This window comes from Somniosus microcephalus, chromosome 5 (assembly GCF_052327205.1).
Source record: "Somniosus microcephalus isolate GS21.2 chromosome 5, FLI_Smic_1.0, whole genome shotgun sequence".
Classification (NCBI taxonomy): Eukaryota; Metazoa; Chordata; class Chondrichthyes; order Squaliformes; family Somniosidae; genus Somniosus; species Somniosus microcephalus.
The window spans coordinates 154,224,737-154,244,021 of NC_140991.1; the positions used below are offsets into that span (position 1 = coordinate 154,224,737).

General features: G+C 47.4%; 1 protein-coding gene across 1 annotated transcript in view; it reads right to left on the reverse strand.

The window, feature by feature from the left end:
* The window catches only part of thsd7aa (thrombospondin, type I, domain containing 7Aa), a 771,919-nt gene that overhangs the window by 26,629 nt on the left and 726,005 nt on the right, over positions 1-19,285 (reverse strand). The window contains exons 21-22 of the mRNA XM_085988376.1: positions 14,227-14,401; positions 7,675-7,848 (exon numbers count right to left, since the gene is read on the reverse strand). Of these exons, the coding sequence (XP_085844502.1) occupies positions 7,675-7,848; positions 14,227-14,401 (349 nt within the window). The remainder of the gene's footprint in view (positions 1-7,674; positions 7,849-14,226; positions 14,402-19,285) is intronic.

Here is a 19,285-nt window from a genome sequence, read left to right on the forward strand (position 1 = left end):
TTGCTTTTGTACTGTAATTCCCTAATTGTTTTGTCTTTCCTGTTGTTGAATTCACATTGGACATAACCAGCCAAAGTGAAAATGGGAGTACCCAGCATTTTGTTGGCAGCCATTAAGCTCAATCAAAAATAAAGTAACTATTTCTGAGCCAAAGAGGAAAACATATCCATTAGTGCTTATGCATGAAAATGACTAAACAATTATCAATTTATTTGCAAACATATATACTTCTCAATGGAAACAGAAGATATTTTGAGGTGATATCAAAGTTTTCTAGTTTAAGAGGAGGATTGGCAAAGCTGATCCAGGCAAATTGTGGGAATGGTTCAAACTCTGAGGGACAGAATTTACTGTAGCCAGCGAATGAACGCCGCACGCTGTTAAGTAGACTTGCACTTGCCCATTTAATTTCTATGACCTTTTGCACTAAAAGTTGCTGGACTACAAATTCGATTAGGCCCGAAAATGGGCACGGGGATCGTGGTGTGCAATTGGCCTGTGCCCTTTGAAAGTAGTGCAGGCAGCATGTGACCTTTGTGCTACCTACTAATTACCATGATTGATGCTTGCAGCCCAGTGCGGAGTGCGCTGCTGAGTGGATGCACGCTCAGCAGGGGGCCAATTTTTGTGCGAGCTTAACTCTAGTTAAAGCTAGTCTCCACTTCTAAAGGCTGACTGCACTTATTAAAGGTGAGGTGTATTTTGCATTCAGCAGCTGCTGGAAGTGCTTGTCAAGACAACTGTGACTCAGTAATGGATCAACAGGGCAGAGAAAGGGCACCAATATTCTCCAACACAGCATTTGCGGCCTTTGTACAGGGGCTAGGTCTTTTACCTGCAGGGGGCCAGGAGGTCGCACGCGAGGTCTGCTGCAGAGGACTCAGATGATGACTTCAACGGGGCGGCCTACAGAAGATGGGCATACACACAGAAATGTTTGGTGCATTGGCTGGCCTGCCAGAGAGCCTGTTGTCACTGTCAAGGAGCATGGAGGAGGCTGGCACCAACTTTGCACAGGGCATTGCACAGAGCTTGGAGCCCATGATTTCCAGCATGGAAGTGATGGGCAACTCCATTAGCGCACTTGTGGACCCAACCACGATGCAGGGTCTGATGGCTGATGTCTCAGCTTCCGTTGCAGCACAGGCGGAAGTGACCCAACGTCTGAGTGCTGCAGTGGAAGCTCAGACTTCAGTCATGCAAGCTCAGGCTGCTCTCATGGAGGATCAGCTTGTTGCCACACAAGCACAGACAGCTGCCATCTTGGCTGCATTTACCAGTGTGGAAAGGGGGTTGCAGGATGTCACAGCAGTCCAGCAATCTGTCCTCCAACAGATTACTAGGATTGCGGAGGCGCCTACCCGGGGGAGTGGCAGTGGCTCCAAGGAGCATGAACCTGCTGTCCTCTCTCAGTATGACAGCATTCGTACTTCCACCACTGCCACTCTGCCAGTGCCCTTGCTGTTACCCGTCAGCCAGCCAGCCCAGACTCCTGCCGCCCATGCCGAGGTGGTGCAGTCTACAGCTGGGCCTTCTAGGCTCATAGCTGCTCGAGATCATCATGCAAGGCCATTTGCAGTGTCCCCCTTGGAAAGTCAGCAGCCTTCCACCAGCCATGTTGCAACCACTGGAGTAGGAGCATTAGGACAGGCAAAGGCACACAGAAGGTAGGCACTAAGGGAATGCAGAAGGGTAATTGTTTGACTTTGTTATGTAGTATTGGATTGATTGATTTATAAATGTTGTTTGGAATGTTTGTTTTGTGGTGGTTTTCATTTCAGCACTGTGGCCAAGAGGACGCTGTGATGTTCGGTGACAGACAGATGGTAAGGTGGGGAAGTGTTGAGCAATGGGGATCTGGGGTTTCATTAAGGGGAACCAGAGTTTGATGCTGTGCTCACAGACAGCCCGGCTGGAACGTGGATAAGCAGAGTGCCTCCTGCCTTCCTTCTCCTCCTCCTGCTCCTCCTCCTGAGGTGGTCACGGAACCTCTGGTGGCAAGTGCTGCACCCTCATAATGGCCAAGTTCTGGAGGATGCAGCAGACCACCACGAATTGGGACATCCACTCTGGTGAGTACCGGAGGGCTCCTCCTGAGTAGTCAAGGCAGTGGAACCGTTGCTTCAGCACCCCGATGGTCTGCTCGACGACGTTCCTCATGGCAGCATGATTCTCATTATATGAGTGCTGGCCACGAGTGGTGGGGTTGTGGAGGGGAGTCAGCAGCCAGATGTAGAGCCGATAGCTCTTGTCTCCGAGCAGCCACTCTTGGATGTGATGTGGTGGCTGGAAGATTGTTGGCACATTGGACTGACGCAGGATGATCGCATCATGACTGTTTCCAGGATACTGGGCATTCACCAACTGGGCCAACAACAGAAAATGCTGGAAACACTCAGCAGGCCAGGCAGCACTGCGGAGAGAGAAACAGAGTTAATGTTTCAGGTTGATGACCCTTCGTCAGAACTCAGGTCATTGACCTGAAATGTTAACTCTGTTTCTCTCTCCACGAGGCTACCTGACCTGCTGAGTGTTTCCAGTATTTTCTGTTGTTGTTTCAGATTTCCAGCATCCGCAGTATTTTGCTATTGTATTTGATTCACCAACTGGGTGTGGTCGCATACCAACTGCACATTAAGTGAGTGGAACCCTTTGCAGTTAGGGAACATCTCACTATTGATATGTGGCGCCCGCAAAGCCACATGTGTGCAGTCGATGGCACCCTGCACCATGGGGAAGCCACATGTGTGCTCCTCCTGCTTCTCTCTGTTCAGAGAGAAGACAATGAAGTCCGCTCTCCTGGCATACAGCACCTCTGTGACCTCACGGATGCAGCGATGGACGGCGAACTGCGAGATGTTTGCTATGTTGCCTGTTCCAGCCTGGAAGGAACTGCTGGCGAAAAAAATTCAGGACCACAGTCACTTTGCGATCCACTGGCAGTGCTGTCATCGCCCTGCTTTGAGGCTGAAGGTCTGGTTCCAAGAGGTGGCAGAGTTCTGTGACCACCTCCTTGGTGAAGTGGAGCCACGAACACACTGCTCCTGGCTTAGGTGCAGGTAGGAGAAGTGCTCCCTGAAGACTCAAGGTGGGTAAGGCCTCCTGCTGAGAGCCCTCCTCCCCCGCCTCCTCCTTCCTCTGCGAGCCGTTTGTTCTCTTTGCTGCCTCTGCTCCATCTCCCTGTCATGCTGCAGCGTGAGGGGGGTCTGCAACTGGAGCCCCCATGACTGGGAGCAAGTGGTGTAGTCAGAGGCCATCCAGTAGCAGCCAACACATTCCCAACATTCAGCAGCACTCCCTGCACACATTAACACATTTTGAAATCTGTTGCAGCAACCCAGTACACCTACAAACTCCGCAAGAGCCAGTACAAAAGCAATAAGCAACTTAGCTGCAAGTTGGATGCATCCCATTAAGTAGCGCTGGTGGGGGCTCACTCGTTCGGCTGAACGCACGTTCAGCTGTGCGTGTTTAGGAGAGGGCATTGAATGAAGTGGCAACATCGAAAATGGCAGATTATGCATCAAATCGGTGTTACACGCTGAATAACGTCACGATCTGCCTACTCTGCATACTGCCGGCGCATGCACACACGTACTGCCCGTGCTATCGCTCTCACCAAGATGACGAACAGTGCGAGCCAGGCTGAAAGTGGGCGGAAGCGAGGCAGACGCAATTTAAAAAAAAAATGGGCCAAACTACCGGCGTTACGGTTTTGAATTTTGCGGCCGCTGTAAGTTAGAGATCCAAATGGCGTAGCGCATTCTACAAGGCATCTGGGACCTGTGTGAACAGGCCAAGCAACTGTGTATCTCCTTAACCAATCAGATTGAAGAATCATTACGGAACAGCACAGAGTCTGAACCAGGAAGTGTCAGTTAGAATATTGAGTTCAATGTCAAATCAGATACCGAAAACAAAATAAAGACTAGGAAAGAAAGATTGGATTAAAAGAGAGAGAAAAAAGAGACAGAGAGAAAAATTAACAAAAAAATTTACTTTACTTTTTTTTAAATCTCCAAAAACAATTAAAATCTGAAGTAATGAGACTCCACTCTTGTAAAAGTTAATTTCCAGTGCCAGAGATGTTGTTTGGCAGAAATTAAGATTTATCACATTGTTAAAAGGGTACTTCGACTGAAATGGACAAACCCCAGCTTTCTTTGGCGAGTTTAGTCTGTATCTACCTGGTACTTCATGCCATTCAATATATTTGAATGGGGAACCAGATGGCGAGATGCTGTTTTCACACAGTTTACGGAGTTTGCATCTCGGACAGCACTTCTGGATTCTCACCTTTAACTTCACATTTGCGCTCTCCTGAAGTTGCTGTCTGATAAATAAGGTGAGTGGTGTTAGTCTCACTGTTACTTTTACAGTAAATTCTGGCCCTAAGGGTTAAAAGTTAATTAAAAATTCCAAAGTCATTTGGGAACTTTTATCACATGAAAGGTACAGGTAGACTATCCTTTATCTGAAAAACTTGGGACCAGCTGTGTTTCGGTTTTCGGAATTTTTCGGATTTCAGAAGGTTTTCATCTCCGTATCTGACAACAAACACTGTTGCTTAGCAACAGCTTGTAAACACTCGGGCCCTGCCTTGGAAGCATCTCTGAAGCTGTTGCTAAGCTACAGAGACTCTTTCCACAGCCTGACTGTTTAAAAGAATGCTAGGGGAAGAAAAAAAGTGCTAGGGGAAGAAAAAAAACCTGACAAAACGGCTGCTGATTTCTGCCGTTAGATCGAGGTTTCCGGCTCCCCCTGCTCCGTATCTGAATTCCTTGACTTAGCGGGGGTCTGGGGCTCGACTGCCGCCGCCAGTTGTGGGAAAGCCGGATATCGGCTGACTCCTACACTAAGCTGGTCCGCAAATCAGGTTGGGGGGGGGGAAGAAAAGACTATCGGATGGGCCGCTGCAGCTATCGGACGGGCCGCTGTATTGTTGGGTTCACTCTCCCGGTACCTTCTTCACACTGCCCGGCTCGGCCTGCAATCTCCTACCCAGGAGGGAACCCTGTGACCCTCTGCCCTGCTCACAGGGAAAGGCAGAGCTCCCGGACCACTCCTGTCATGTTTGGCGCCACTCGGGTCATGTCGTGCGCACGACTTACGCTCCATGAAAAAACTTTCGGTTTTTAGGGGTTTTCGGTTTTCGGAAGTGCGGGTAAAGGATAGTCTACCTGTAATACACTCCAGGAACAAATTACTAGGTATAGCAATTGAAGTGGCCAGCAAAAATGGGTTTAAAAGGGACTTAGGTGTGTTTTTGCTGAGAGAAGTGATAGCGGCATGAAGGATAAGAAGATGGATAGGTGGGGTGTAAAACAATCAAAAAGAGACAAGCCTGTTGGGCCTAATGATATTACCTGCTTCTAAAAATTCTTGGTCCTGAAGTTGCATCATGGGATAGTCACAGACACATGCAGCAAAATTCTTCTCTCTGCTATTTTAGTGGAGGCATTAACCAATTTATTTTAAGTAAGTTAACATTTTAAAATAGTAGAGAGAGGAATTTCAGACCTGCAGTCACGTGTTCCTCTACTACATGGCATTGTTTCAGGGCCCTCATGCTTTTATTAAAAGACTAAGGCCTAGAAATTGAGTGCCCTTAGCGCCGATTTTGCGGCGCTAGAGGGCCTAGCGCTGCATTTGGCGCCGGCGCCGAAATTGCCTGGGGCCCTTACGCCGCAGTAGACCGTTAGCGCTGCGCCAGCACCGATGACGTCATCGGTGTGCGCAGCGTCCCGGTTGCCATGCCGACGGGCCCCAGCGCCGAAATTCAGTTGCGGCCGCCTCGCCCATGACAGCCGCAACTAAGACTCTGGCAACAGAGTCTTACGAGTCTTTGCGCCGGTGCATTAAAGGCCCCGCGGCGGCCGGCCGCTTTCCCGCCGGCCGCCTGGCCGCAGCTCCCTCCCCGGACTTCCCCCCCCCCCCCCCCGGAACAGAAGCAAGCCCGGCACTTGTCCGAGGTGCCGGGCTCATTTTTTAAAAGATTTTCGCGGGCCGCGATCGGGTGCAGGCAGCTCCTCCTTAAGGGAAGGAGGAGGCCTGCACTTCCCGAGCCTGCCGCACCGCATCGGGTGCCGCAGCGCCGGAATTGCGGCGCGAAACGGCAGTTAGCGCCGATTTACCGCCGCAAAGACCCTTCAGTAGCGCCGGCAGCCGTTTGGGCGCGGCCCTGCTGAATTTTTGGCGCGCGCAGGGGGACTTAGCGCCGGCACTAACTTCCGGCGCTAAAGCCCTGGCTAAGCCAAAACTCAATTTCTAGGCCTAAGGCCTAGAAATTCAGTGCCCTTAGCACCGATTTTGCGGCACTAGAGGGCCTAGCGCTGCAATTGGCGCCGGTTCCTAAATTGCCTGGGGCCCTTCCGTGGCGGTAGACCGGTAGCGCTGCGCCGGCACCGATGACGTCATCGGTGTGCGCAGCGTCCCGGTTGCCGTGGTAACCTGGCCCCAAGCCGAAATTCAGTTGCGGCCGCCTCGCCAGTGGCAGCCGCAACTAAGCCTCCGGCAAACGAGTGTTGCCGGAGTCTGCGCCGGCGCTTTAAGGAGGCGCGGCGGCCGGCCGCTTTCCCGCCGGCCGCCTGCCCGCAGCTCCCTCCCCGGACTTCTCCCCCCCCCCCCCAGGAACAGATGCAAGCCCGGCACTTGTCCGAGGTGCCGGGCTCATTTTTGAAGAGATTTGCGCGGGCCGCGGCCGGGTGCAGGCAGCTCCTCCTTAACGGAAGGAGGAGGCCTGCACTTCCCGAGCCTGCCGCACCGCAGCGGGCGCCGCAGCGCCGGAATAGCGCCGCAATGCGGCGCATTGCGCCAGTTTTCAGGCGCTAAAACCCTTCAGTAGCGCCGGCAGCCGTTTGGGCGCGGCGCTACTGAATTTTTGGCGCGCGCAAAGGGACTTAGCGCCGGCGCTAACTTCCGGCGCTAAAGCCCTGGCGCAGCGCAAACTCAATTTCTAGGCCTAAAATATCAATAATCATAACATCTTTATCATGTAACAGTGAATTATTAAAACCAGATAGAACTTTTGATTTTTTTTTATGCGAGAGATAATGGGAAGAAATTCTCTGCTTGCTACTCGTAAAAAGAAAGACTTGCATTTATATAGCGCCTTTCATGACCACCGGACATCTCAAAGCGCTTTACAGCCCTGAAGTATTTTCGAAGTGGAGTCACTGTTGTATTGTGGGAAATGCGGCAGCCAATTTGCACACAGCAAGCTCCCACAAACAGCAATGTGATAATGACCAGATAATCTGTCTTTTTTTTAGTGATGTTGGTTGAGGGATAAATATTGGCCAGGACACCAGGGAAAACTCTCCATCTCTTCTTCGAAATAATGCCATGGGATCTTTTACATCCACCTGAGAGAGCAGACGGGGCCTCGGTTTAACGTCTCATTCGAAAGACAGCACCTCCGACAGTGCAGCCCTCCCTCGTAGCGATATTATAAACACATTCCTTTGAAATTAATTTACAACATGGCTACAGATCGGGGTTGAAACTCAACTTTATAAAATGGGTGGTAGCAGATCAGCCAAGCCAGATTTCCCTTCCCACCCGTTCTTTTTGCACATCCACCAAAGTTGAATCTCACCCTCCATAGTGACCAGGGAAATCCCTCCACCGTTGTTGTGTACTTGTCGGCTTGCACGAGGTAACAGCTGTACCTACCTGTACACGGGCGGGTCTCCAGTGCCTGTTCAGGACACAGGTGCTCATTTTCCATTGACTGGATGATCACTGCCTTTGTCCGCACCTGTACTCCACCATACCCGAGATCTTCATTATTCACACAGGTTAGTTGGCAAGAACTCCACACAGACCATTCTGTCAGGTAACAGTCACCTGCAAGCATCAAGTAAAATGTCACAATTCAACACTGATGTACAAAAAATGTTCAGTAAGACTTGCATTTTATGGTGTATGTGTCATGCATGCAATCTTGTACTGCAAATAATTCTTCTTGTAAATCTGGAGTAATTACATCACATTACATCATGACACCCTCCTGTGTGGATGTTGTTGTGTTGAGCACAATGCAGGACCAGTACATTGTGCCATTTAATACAGGTTCCTTTTTCCCAGCCCTCTGGATTTATAATAGAGGGTACAGTAGCGTACTGGTTATGTTACTGGGCTAGTAATCCCAGAGGCATGGACTAATAATCCAGAGATGTGAGTTTAAAATCCCACCATGGCAGCTGGGGAATTTAAATTCAGTTAATTGAATAAATTCGGAATTAAAACACTAGTATCAGTAATGGTGACCATGAAACTACCGAATTGTTGCAAAAATGCATCTGGTTCACTAATGTCCTTTAGGGAAGGAAACCTGCCATCCTTACCCGGTCTGGCCTATATGTGACTCCAGACCCACAGCAATGTGGTTGACTTTTAACTGTCCACTGAAATGGCCTAGCAAGCCACTCATTTGTACCAAACCGTTACAAAAAGGTCAGCACTGTGGGAGGACCTTCACCACAAGGACTGCAGCGGTTCAAGAAGGTGGCTCACCACTACCTTCTCTAGGGCAATTAGGGATGGGCAATAAATGCTGGCCTTGCCAGCGACGCCCACAGCCCATGAGTAAATTTAAAAAATCTCAGTCAATCTGAAGTGAAGAGGCGCCAAGTGGATTCCATGTGAAGAAGGAAAATCTGGGCAAAATGCTCTCTCAAGCACTTTATACTTATTAGTGCATCTGCCACACTCTCAGCTGCTATGGAGTATCTCGGGCAGGATTTTCATTGGGCCGTGGAGGCGGGATTGGAGGCGTGCGGGGGGTTAAAGTCATGATTTCGGAGGGCACGAACCCATCCCGCCCCTAAAACGCCTCCATGCCAATTTCAAAGGAGGTGGGTACCCGCCCCACGCTGGGACCTGCCTACCCAAGGCGGGAAGGGGTTAGTGCCAATTAACTGCCTGTTAACAGGTAGTTAACAGGCAGTTTTTAGCCTAATCCCTATTTTTAATGCTGAAGTGTGGGATTCCCAATGGCTCCAAACCACGCCAAGTTTGTGAGGCGGGCCGTCGGGTTGAAGGACTTGGAAAGGTCGAGATGTCGGTGTTCAGGTGAGTGATGTGTGCATGAGTGCAAAGGTAAGTGTGTTTGGTGTGTCTAAAGTGTTTAAAGAAGTTTAAATTACCTTCACTTACCTTTACAGCCTTCCTTCCTTTAGGTCTCGGGAGTCCCTCATCTCACCGGCACAGAAAGCAGAATGGCTGCGAACTGTCAAAAGTGACAGCCTTCAGCTTTCTGTGCAGGAGAGCTTCCTAACTGAGTCTGTGGAGAAGGACTCATGTTAGAAGTAAGACTGTCAGTGTTTGACAGCTTCAAACAGCTTTCAAACACTGATATTTCATCTGTCAAAACCTCTTGACAGATGAAATTTCAGTCTGTGACGTCACCTGTTGCCGGGTGGCCCTTAATTGGCCTGCTGAGCCCGGTGGGTGGGCTCAACAAGGTCAATCAAGCTAAAATCGCTTGGATTGGCCATATCTCGATGGAGGTGGGACAAAAACCCCGAAAGGTGTAGTCCCGCCTCCATCACGTCCCCTGAATGAAAATCCAGCCCCTCATGTCAGTAATTTTAGCTAAAACCCAGAGCATAAAAAAAGGAAAATCGTGTTTTGTACTCATGCTGCCTTTTCATGAAAATTATGAAGAGGAGGAGTTTCACTACAGTGTGCCTGTCAAGTTTCAGGAGTCCAGACTATGCTGCTACAGGGTAACAGTGGTGTACAAATACTACTATTGAATTAAACTTAGCTCCATGGGGGTAAATTCACAGGACTGCAGGGCTGGCAGGTATAGTGTGGGTTTCTAATGGGCGTCTGAACTATTGTTCCCGAGATTGTGAAAGATAATGGGCCAGTAATTCCGGTCCCAACGCGTGAGTACGGACGGGGTACTCACGCGTGGGCCTGTTGGAAGTGCCGGATTTCAGCATGCACAGTGCATGTGCGGGAATCCGGCATTTCCTCCAAGGGGTTCAGAGGTCCAACGCATGCGCGCAGGACTCTGTGCGCACGCGTTGAACTTCCTTCTTTTTGACAGGTTTGCCCGTGTGTAAGGGCCTGAACTTTTTAGACATATAAAAAGGAGACGTAAGGACTTGATTCTTTAAGGTAAGTGGTCTATTATTTAAAATTATAACATTTTTTCCACAGCTTTATTGTTTTTAAGGACTTTACAGTAAGGTAAGTTTATTTTTAGACCCGATTTCTTAAAAAATTATTGTTTTCAAAATTTTGATTAATTGTTTAAAATAGTTTTTTAAAGTTATTTATAGTTCATTTAATTAGTAGGATGTTTTTTAACATTTTATTTAAAGTTTAAGTGGTGTTTTGGGTGCCCGTAGTTTTCATGAGTTTGACAGTGCTTACTATCAAACTCATGAATGAAGTTTCCCCTCCCTTGATTGGCTGCCCAGTGCTCACCTGATCTCAGCCGGCACATCGCACTAACTACGCCACTGGATCAGGCAAGCACAGTGCGCCGACAGCTGAACCAGGCCAGTGACAGGAATTCCAAGCAGTCCCAGGCTTCAGCTGTCGGCGCGCCGAGTAAGTGCACATCGGGGGCTTGCACGCGCGGCAAGCCCCCGATCCTAATTTCTGGGCCAATTAGACTTTGTAGTGACTGGTCATTGCTGCTGCAACAATCCTATTTATTTGAATTCAGCAGGGGTCACTGCCAAGTTAGGCTGATGAATTCTGCTCCTGGGAGGGGAGTGGGGTAATGAGTTTGAAAGAAAGAAAAATGAAAGGCTTGCATTTATATAGCGCTTTTCATGACCACTGGACGTCCCAAAGCACTTTACAGACAATGAAGTACTTTTGAAGTGTAGGCACTATTGTAATGCAGCAAACACAGCAGCCAATTTGCACACAGCAAGCTCCCACAACCAGCAATATGATAATGACCAGATTATCTGTTTTAGTGATGTTGACTGAGGGATAGATTTTGGCCAGGACACCAGGGCTAACTCCCCAGCTCTTCTTTGAAACAGTGCCATGGGATCTTTTTAAGTGCACCTGAGGGGGCAGACGGGGCTTCGGTTTAATGTCTCATCCGAATGACAGCACCTCCGACAGTGCAGCACTCCCTCAATATTGCATTGGGAGTGTCAGCCTAGATTTTTGTGCTCAAGTCCCTGGAGTAGGCATTTGAACTCAGAACCTTATGACTCAGAGGCGAGGGTGCTGCCAACTGAGCCACATAGCTGACACTGACTGGAGTCAGGTTTTTTAAAAGGGGCAGAGACAGGTTTTTGTGTGTCATGTTGGCTGTGAGAGAGGTCTGAATAGTTTGAGTGAAGGCACTAAGGGTCTTCGGCGTAGCAAAGTGGTTTGGAATGCTGAAGGTTAGTTAAAGGACCTTGGTCTGGATTTTCAGGTGACGGAAATGATGGTGAAATTGGTTGGTGAGACCTGCCACTGCTTCTTTGCACCGACCTGGATTTCCCTCCTCCCTCGTGAAGGGAGGGCACTGGGCCCAGCTTCCCAGCCAATTTCCTTCCCATCCCCCATCTTAATGCCACTCCCTGGGATCGCCTGGCGGAAGGCGACGGTAGAGCCAGGGAAGCGACGGATCTGGAAGTTGAGGGTAAAGAAGGAATATATATTTTTAATTTAGTGCTACGGGTATAAATAATATTAAACTTTGATGCTGTTGACAAATAATGCCTAAAAGGCTGCTGCTTCTACCGCCTTTGTTGTTCTTTTGTCCCTTTAAAAGTTCCTCACTGCCACTTCAGGTCTTATTGCAGCATCCTTGCATAAGACCACCTCATTCTCCTCAGGCTCTGGCGAACTCCCTTTGGCTGCGGGAATCCTGCTGGGGCCCCGTCTTGCATCACTAATGACCCCGACCAGGAAAGTGGGTTGGGATTGGGCAGAGCTGGAAGGACAGGTGGAAGTCCTAAATCCACCCCAATAAGGAAAATCCATCCCTTCTTGTTTAAGTAAAGCATGGTTTGTTCTTTATTTTGACTCATTACACAAAGATAAATTATACCAAAGGAACTAAGTGAATCTGATCATAACTATTAATTTGTATGTTCACCTTACTGTGGAATAAAGCAGTTTAACAATTTGAAAGAAGCCTTGCCCCACCGAATGTTAACTTAAGAGAGATTGAGGAAATACATGTGTGAAAGACACAACAATTTAATTCAGATAACAATTGTTACACTCCTGGGTTACGCTATCACACAAGTAAACATAGGGCAGTGTGAGTCAACTGCCATAACAATAAGACACTTAAGTCACATAAGGGAGTGACTCACGCCACTAAACCCAAGAAAGTAAATACAGCAGACCCAAAGAGAGTGCTCCTTACTGCAGTATAATATATCTCTTTTGCACACCTGCCAACCTTATAGGCTCTGAGTGAGATTGGCTGTTTGGTTCTGAATTATGCATAGCTCTGTGTTGTAGACTCACTACAGTAACACATATAACGGAGAGTTAAAGTGCTGGAACCCAATATCAGCAATGAAATTACTTTCTAAACTGTGGATATTGAGCTTTTATGGTCCAATGTCATTGAACCATATTATATGTATATAACCCTATAGTCATCAGAAAAATTATAATGCATGTTTCCTACTCTATTTATATTGGTTAATCTCACACAGTTCCACACCAGGGGCTGCAAAAAGCAATGCATAAATCTGCAGGAAAAATAACAGAAGGAATATATATTTTTAATTTAGTGCTATGGGTATAAATAATATTAAACTTTGATACTGTTGACAAATAATGCAATACATGCTGAGGAGACATTAAAAAATAATGCATTATACATTACTTAAAAAAATCAATGTAACTGTAGTAGTGCATTACTGATGATTGCAGAGCAGTTTCCATTCAGAGTGTCTAATGTAAAAGTAACATTGAAAATGTCAGTAATCTTCTTCCATAAGTGCCTTATTTCTGTTCAGCAAGCCTTTGAAAGGTTGTGAATTGCATCATTTATTTAATCACGCTGCCTATACAAGTACTGAACTGTCCAACACAGCCTTAAAAGTTGTTTAGTTTCAATACCAAGGGTTTAACATTCATTTTAATTCACCGCTCCATTCCCACTCGGACCTCACCGTCCTTGGCCTCTTGTATTGTTCCACGGAAGCTCAACGTAAACTCGAGGAACAGCACCTCATCTTCCGATTAGGCACTCTGCAGCCTTCCGGACTCAATATCGAGTTTAACAATTTCAGATCATAACCTCAGCCCCTATTACATTTTTACTTGTAATTTTTCCACTCCTTTCCCCCCCCCTTTCCTTTTGTTTCTCTCTCACACCTGGCAGCTATCTCTTGCCCTGCCAGTACACTTCACACCTAATCTCAGCCTATTACCATCTCGTCTAGCTTCGAATACCTTTTATTGTCTCTTTTACTGCTTTTGTTTCTTTTACTTCTTTTGTCCGATCGCAGCCCTGCCTTTGATCTATTTTATTTTCTTTCCAGTTTTGAAGAAGGGTTCGACCCGAAACATCAACTCAAATTTCTCTCCACGGATGTTGCCTGACCTGCTGAGTTTTTCCAGCATTTTCTGTTGTTATTTAACATTCCCTGTTTGATTTTGAGTGCACTGGTTAACGAGTCTGTGTTAAATTCCTGTCTGTGTTATTTTAATAAAATTGCTAACTCATTTAAAAAATAAACAAGTTAACAATTCATTTATTGAAATAGTGCTAACAGGATTTTAATGTAAATGTGTTGGCCGGTGAACTAAAATAGCGCAGAGAAAATTAAACCCCCATACAAGGAGTGTTCCAGGATTGATGATCTTGAGTGATGTTTGGAGAAAGATATTCTTTGTAATTAAAATAATTTCCTTTTTTTAATATTGAGGAGTGAAAAATTATAAATAAATTAGACCATGGCATATATAATATTTGTTACCTGAATCTGATCATTATGCTCTCAATGGTAGCATCAGGCATGCCCTGACCAAGCAGTATGGCTCAGATTCCTGTGTACTACCCTCTCTTTAATAAATTGAAAGCGCTGTATTCAGAAGCTAGAGTAGATATAAGAATTTAAATTGAATAAATTTAAACATTTAAGATTGTAAGAATTAACAAGAATCTTTGTGCTCGGAGTGCAAATTTATAAAATTTACTCTTATGTGAAATGCCCTCTCCTTATATTTTTCAGCATAGTATGATTTTTGTCTGGCTCCCAATTAAAAGTCTTTGAAAACTGACAGCACCTGGGCATGGAACAGTGCAGGCTGCTTGCAGAACGATCTGCTTGTCTCCATTAACTGCAGGCTCTAGGTCGGCACATAACTCCTCATCCACAACCTTGCCAGGATCTTCACTGGATCCATCGAACACAACGCATGATATGTTTCGAAATCGCATGCCATCTCCGCACTGAGCATCCTTTAACAAGAGAAATAAATAATTGTGATTTTACTGAAAGTCAGTGTGACTGCCTCAGTTATAAGTTAGATTGATGGAAGTAGTTATTGGGTAAGGGCGATACAATTGTTGAAAGTTGAAGCCCATGGAATAAAAGGGACAGTGGCAGCATGGATACGAAATTGGCTAAGTGACAGGAAACAGAGAGTAGTGGTGAACAGTTGTTTTTCGGACTGGAGGAAGGTACACAGTGGTGTTTCCCAGGGGTCGGTACTTGGACCACTGCTTTTCTTGATATATATGAATGACTTGGATGTGGGACTACAGGGCACAATTTCAAAATCTGCAGATGACACAACACTTGGAAGTATAGTGAACAGTGAGGTGACATCAGGGAAAAATAGTGATAGACTTTAAGAAGACATAGACAGGCTGGTAGAATGGGCGGATGCGTGGCGGGTGAAATTTAATGCAGAAAAGTGCGAAGTGATACATTTTGGTAGGAAGAACGAGGAGAGGCAATAGAAACTAAAAGGTACAATTCTGAAGGGGGTGCATGAACAGAGAGACCTGGGGGTATATGTGCACAAATTGTTGAAGGTGGCAGGGCAGGTTGAGAAAGTTGTTAAAAAAGCATACAGAATCCTGGGCTTCATAAATAGAGGCATAGAGTACAAAAGCAAGGAAGTTATGATGAACCTTTTTATAACACAGGTTCGACCTCAACTGGAGTATTGTGCCCAATTCTGGGCACCGCACTTTAGGAAGGATTTGAAGGCATAAGAGTGGGTGCAGAAAAGATTTACAAGAATGGTTCCAGGGATGAGGGACTTCAGTTACGTGGATAGACTGGAGAAGCTGGGGTTGTTCTCCTTAGAGCAGAGAAGGTTGAGAGGAGATTTGATAGAGGTGTTCAAAATCATGAGGGGTCTAGACAGAGTAGATAGAGAGAAACTGTTCCCATTGACGGAAGGGTCGAGAACCAAAGGACACCGATTTAAGGTGATTGGCAGAAGAACCAAAGGCGACATGAGGAAAAACTTTTTTACGCAGCGAGTGGTTAGGATCTGGAATGCACTGCCAAAAGGGGTGATGGAGGAAGATTCAATTGTGGCTTTCAAAAGGGTATTGGATAAGTACCTGAAGGAAAAAAAATGCAGGGTTATGGGGACAGGGCAGGGGATTGGGACAAGCTGAAGTGCTCTTGCAGAGAGCTGGCATGGGCTCGACGGGCTGAATAGCCTCCTTCTGTGCTGTAACCATTCTATGATTCTAATTTGGGAGGATGAGTATGGAGAGGACATAAACACTGAATGATAAAACTTTTAAAAGCATAGAAGAACAGAGAGATTAGGAGTTCTGATACAAAGATCTTTGAAAGTGGGGGTACAAGTTGATAAAAATATGAAAAAAAGCATACTGCATCCTAGGTTTTATAAGCAGGTACAAAGTGTACAAAATCAAAGAGAACGGTAGCGTAGTGGTAATGTCATTGGGCTAGTAATCCAGAGGCCTGGACTAATGATCCAGAGACGTGAGTTCAAATCCTGCCATGGCAGCTGGGGAATTTAAATTCAGTTAATTAAATAAATCTGGAATAAAAAGCTAGTGTCAGTAATGGTAACCACGAAACTATCGGATTGTTGTAAAAACCCATCTGGTTCACTAATGCCCTTTAGGAAAGGAAATCTGCTGACCTTACCTGGTCTGACCTATATGTGACTCCAGGTCGGACCTATATGTGACTCCAGACCCATGGCAGTGTGGTTGACTCTTAACTGCCCTCTGAAATGGCCTAGCAAACCATTCATTTGTAACTAACCACTATGAAACAAAATAATAAGAATGAAACCGGACGGATCGACCTCGGCACCGGCTACGGACACGGCAACGGCACACCCAGCCCAGTCAATCCTGCAAAGTCCTCCCACCAATATCTGGGGACTTGTGCCAAAAGTGGGGGAGCTGTCCCACAGACGAGTCAAGCAACAGCCTGACATAGTCATACTCAGAATCATACCTTTCAGCCAATGTCCCAAACTCCTACATCACCATCCCCGGGTATGTCCTGTCCCACCGGCAGGACAGACCCACCAGGGGTGGTGGCACAGTGGTATACAGTCGGGAAGGAGTGGCCTTGGGAGTCCTCAACATTGACTCTGGACCCTATGAAGTCTCATGGCTTCAGGTCAAGCATGGGCGAGGAAACCTCCTGCTGATTACCACCTACCACCCTCTCTCAGCTGATGAATCAATAATCCTCCATGTTGAACACCACTTGGAAGAAGCACTGAGAGTAGCAAGGGCACAGAATGTACTCTGGGTGGGGGACTTCAATGTCCATCACCAAGAGTGGCTCGGTAGCACCACTGCTGGCCAAGTCCTGAAGGACATAACTGCCAGTCTGGGCCTGCGACAGGTGGTGAGTGAACCAACACGAGGGAAAAATCTACTTGACCTCATCCTCACCAATCTACCTGTCGCAGATGCATCTGTCCATGACAGCATTGGCAGCAGTGACCACTGCACAGTCATTGTGGAGACGAAGTCCCGTCTTCACACAGAGAACACCCTCCATCGTGTTGTGTGGCACTACCACCGTGCTAAATGGGATAGATTCAGAACAGATCTAGCAGCTCAAAACTGGGCATCCATGAGGTGCTGTGGGCCATCAGAAGCAGCAGAATTGTATTCCACCACAATCTGTAACCTCATGGCCCGCCATATCCCTCACTCTACAATTACCACCAAGCCAGGGGACCAACCCTGGTTCAACAACGAGTGTAGAAGGGCATGCCAGGAGCAGCACCAGGCATACCTAAAAATGAGGTGCCAACCTGGGGAAGCTGCATCACAGGACAACATGCATGCTAAAAAGCGGAAGCAGCCTACTATAGACAGGGCTAAGCGATCCCACAATCAACAGATCAGATCAAAGTCCTGCAGTCTTGCCACATCCAGCCGTGAATGGTGGTGGACCATTAAACAACTAACTGGAGGAGGAGGCTCCAAGAATATCCCCATCCTCAATGATGGTGGAGCCCAGCATGTGAGTGCAAAAGACAAGGCTGAAGCGTTTGCAACCAACTTCAGCCAGAAGTGCCGAGTGGATGATTCATATCAGCCTACTCCCGAGGTCCCCACCATCACAGAAGCCAGCCTTCAGCCAATTCGATTCACTCCACGTGATATCAAGAAACAGCTGAGTGCACTGGATACAGCAAAGGCTATGGGCCCCAACAACATCCCGGCTATCATGCTGATGGCTTGTGCCCCAGAATTAGCCGCGCCTCTAGCCAAACTATTCCATTACAGCTACAACACTGGCATCTATCCGACAATGTGGAAAACTGCCCAGGTATGTCCTGTCCACAAAAAGCAGGACAAATCCAACCTGGCCAATTACCGCCCCATCAGTCTACTCTCAATCATCAGCAAAGTGATGGAAGGTGTCATTGAAAGTGCTATCAAGCAGCACTTACTCACCAATAAGCTGCTCACTGATGCCCAGTTTGAGTTCCGCCAAGACCAATTGGCTCCCGACCTCATTACAGCCTTGGTCCAAACATGGACAGAGGAGCTGAATTCCAGAGGTGAGGTGAGAGTGACTGCCTTTGACATCAAGGCAGCATTTGACCGAGTCGGGCATCAAGGAGCCCTAGTAAAACTGAAGTCAATGGAAATCAGGGGGAAAACGCTCCACTGGCTGGAGTCATACCTAGCACAAAGGAAGATGGTTGTGGTGGTTGAAGGTCAATCATCACAGCCCCAGGACATCGCTACAGGAGTTCCTCAGGGCAGTGTCCTAGGCCCAACCATCTTTAGCTGCTTCATCAATATCCTTCCCGCCAACATAAGGTCAGAAATGGGGATGTTCACTGATGACTGCATAGTATTCAGCGCCATTCACAACTCCTCAGATAATGAGGCAGTCCATGCCCACCTGCAACAAGACCTGACGACGTTCAGGCTTGGGCTGATAAGTGGTAGGTAACATTCGCGCTACAGAAGTGCCAGACAATGACTATCTCCAACAAACTAGAGTCTAACCACCTCCCCTTGACATTCAATGGCATTACCATCATCGAATCCCCCACTATCAACATCCTGGGGGTCACCATTAACCAGAAACTTAACTGGACCAGCCACGTAAATACTGTGGCAGCAAGAGCAGGTCAGAGGCTAGGTATTCTGCGGCAAGTGTCTCACCTCCTGACTCCCCAAAGCCTTTCCACCACCTACAAGGCACAAGTAAGGAATGTGATGGAATAATCTCCACTTGCCTGGATGAGTGCAGCTCCAACAACACTCAAGAAGCTCGACACCATCCAGGACAAAGCAGCCCGCTTGATTGGCACCCCATCCACCACCTTAAACATTCACTCCTTCCACCATCGGCGTACCGTGGCTGCAGTGTGTACCATCTACAAGGTGCACTGCAGCAACTCACCAAGGCTTCTTCGGCAGCACCTCCCAAACCCATGACCTCTTCCACCTAGAAGGACAAGGGCAGCAGGCGCATGGGAACAGCACCACCTTCAAGTTTCCCTCCAAGTCACACACCATCCTGACTTCGATGTACATCGCCGATCCTTCATCGTCGCTGGGTCAAAATCCTGGAACTCCCTATCTAACAGCACTGTGGGAGTACCATCACCACACGGACTGCAGCGGTTCAAGAAGACAGCTCACCACCAGCTTCTCAAGGGCAACATAAGAACATAAGAACGTAAGAAATAGGAGCAAGAGTAGGCCAATCGGCCCCTCAAGCCTGCTCCACCATTCAATAAGATCATGGCTGATCTGATCCTAACCTCAAATCTTCTATCACTCTGCATCCACCCGAACCCATGTGATCTCCTGGGAGAGGTGAAAAACCAGATAAAGACCCAATGGCCAATTTGG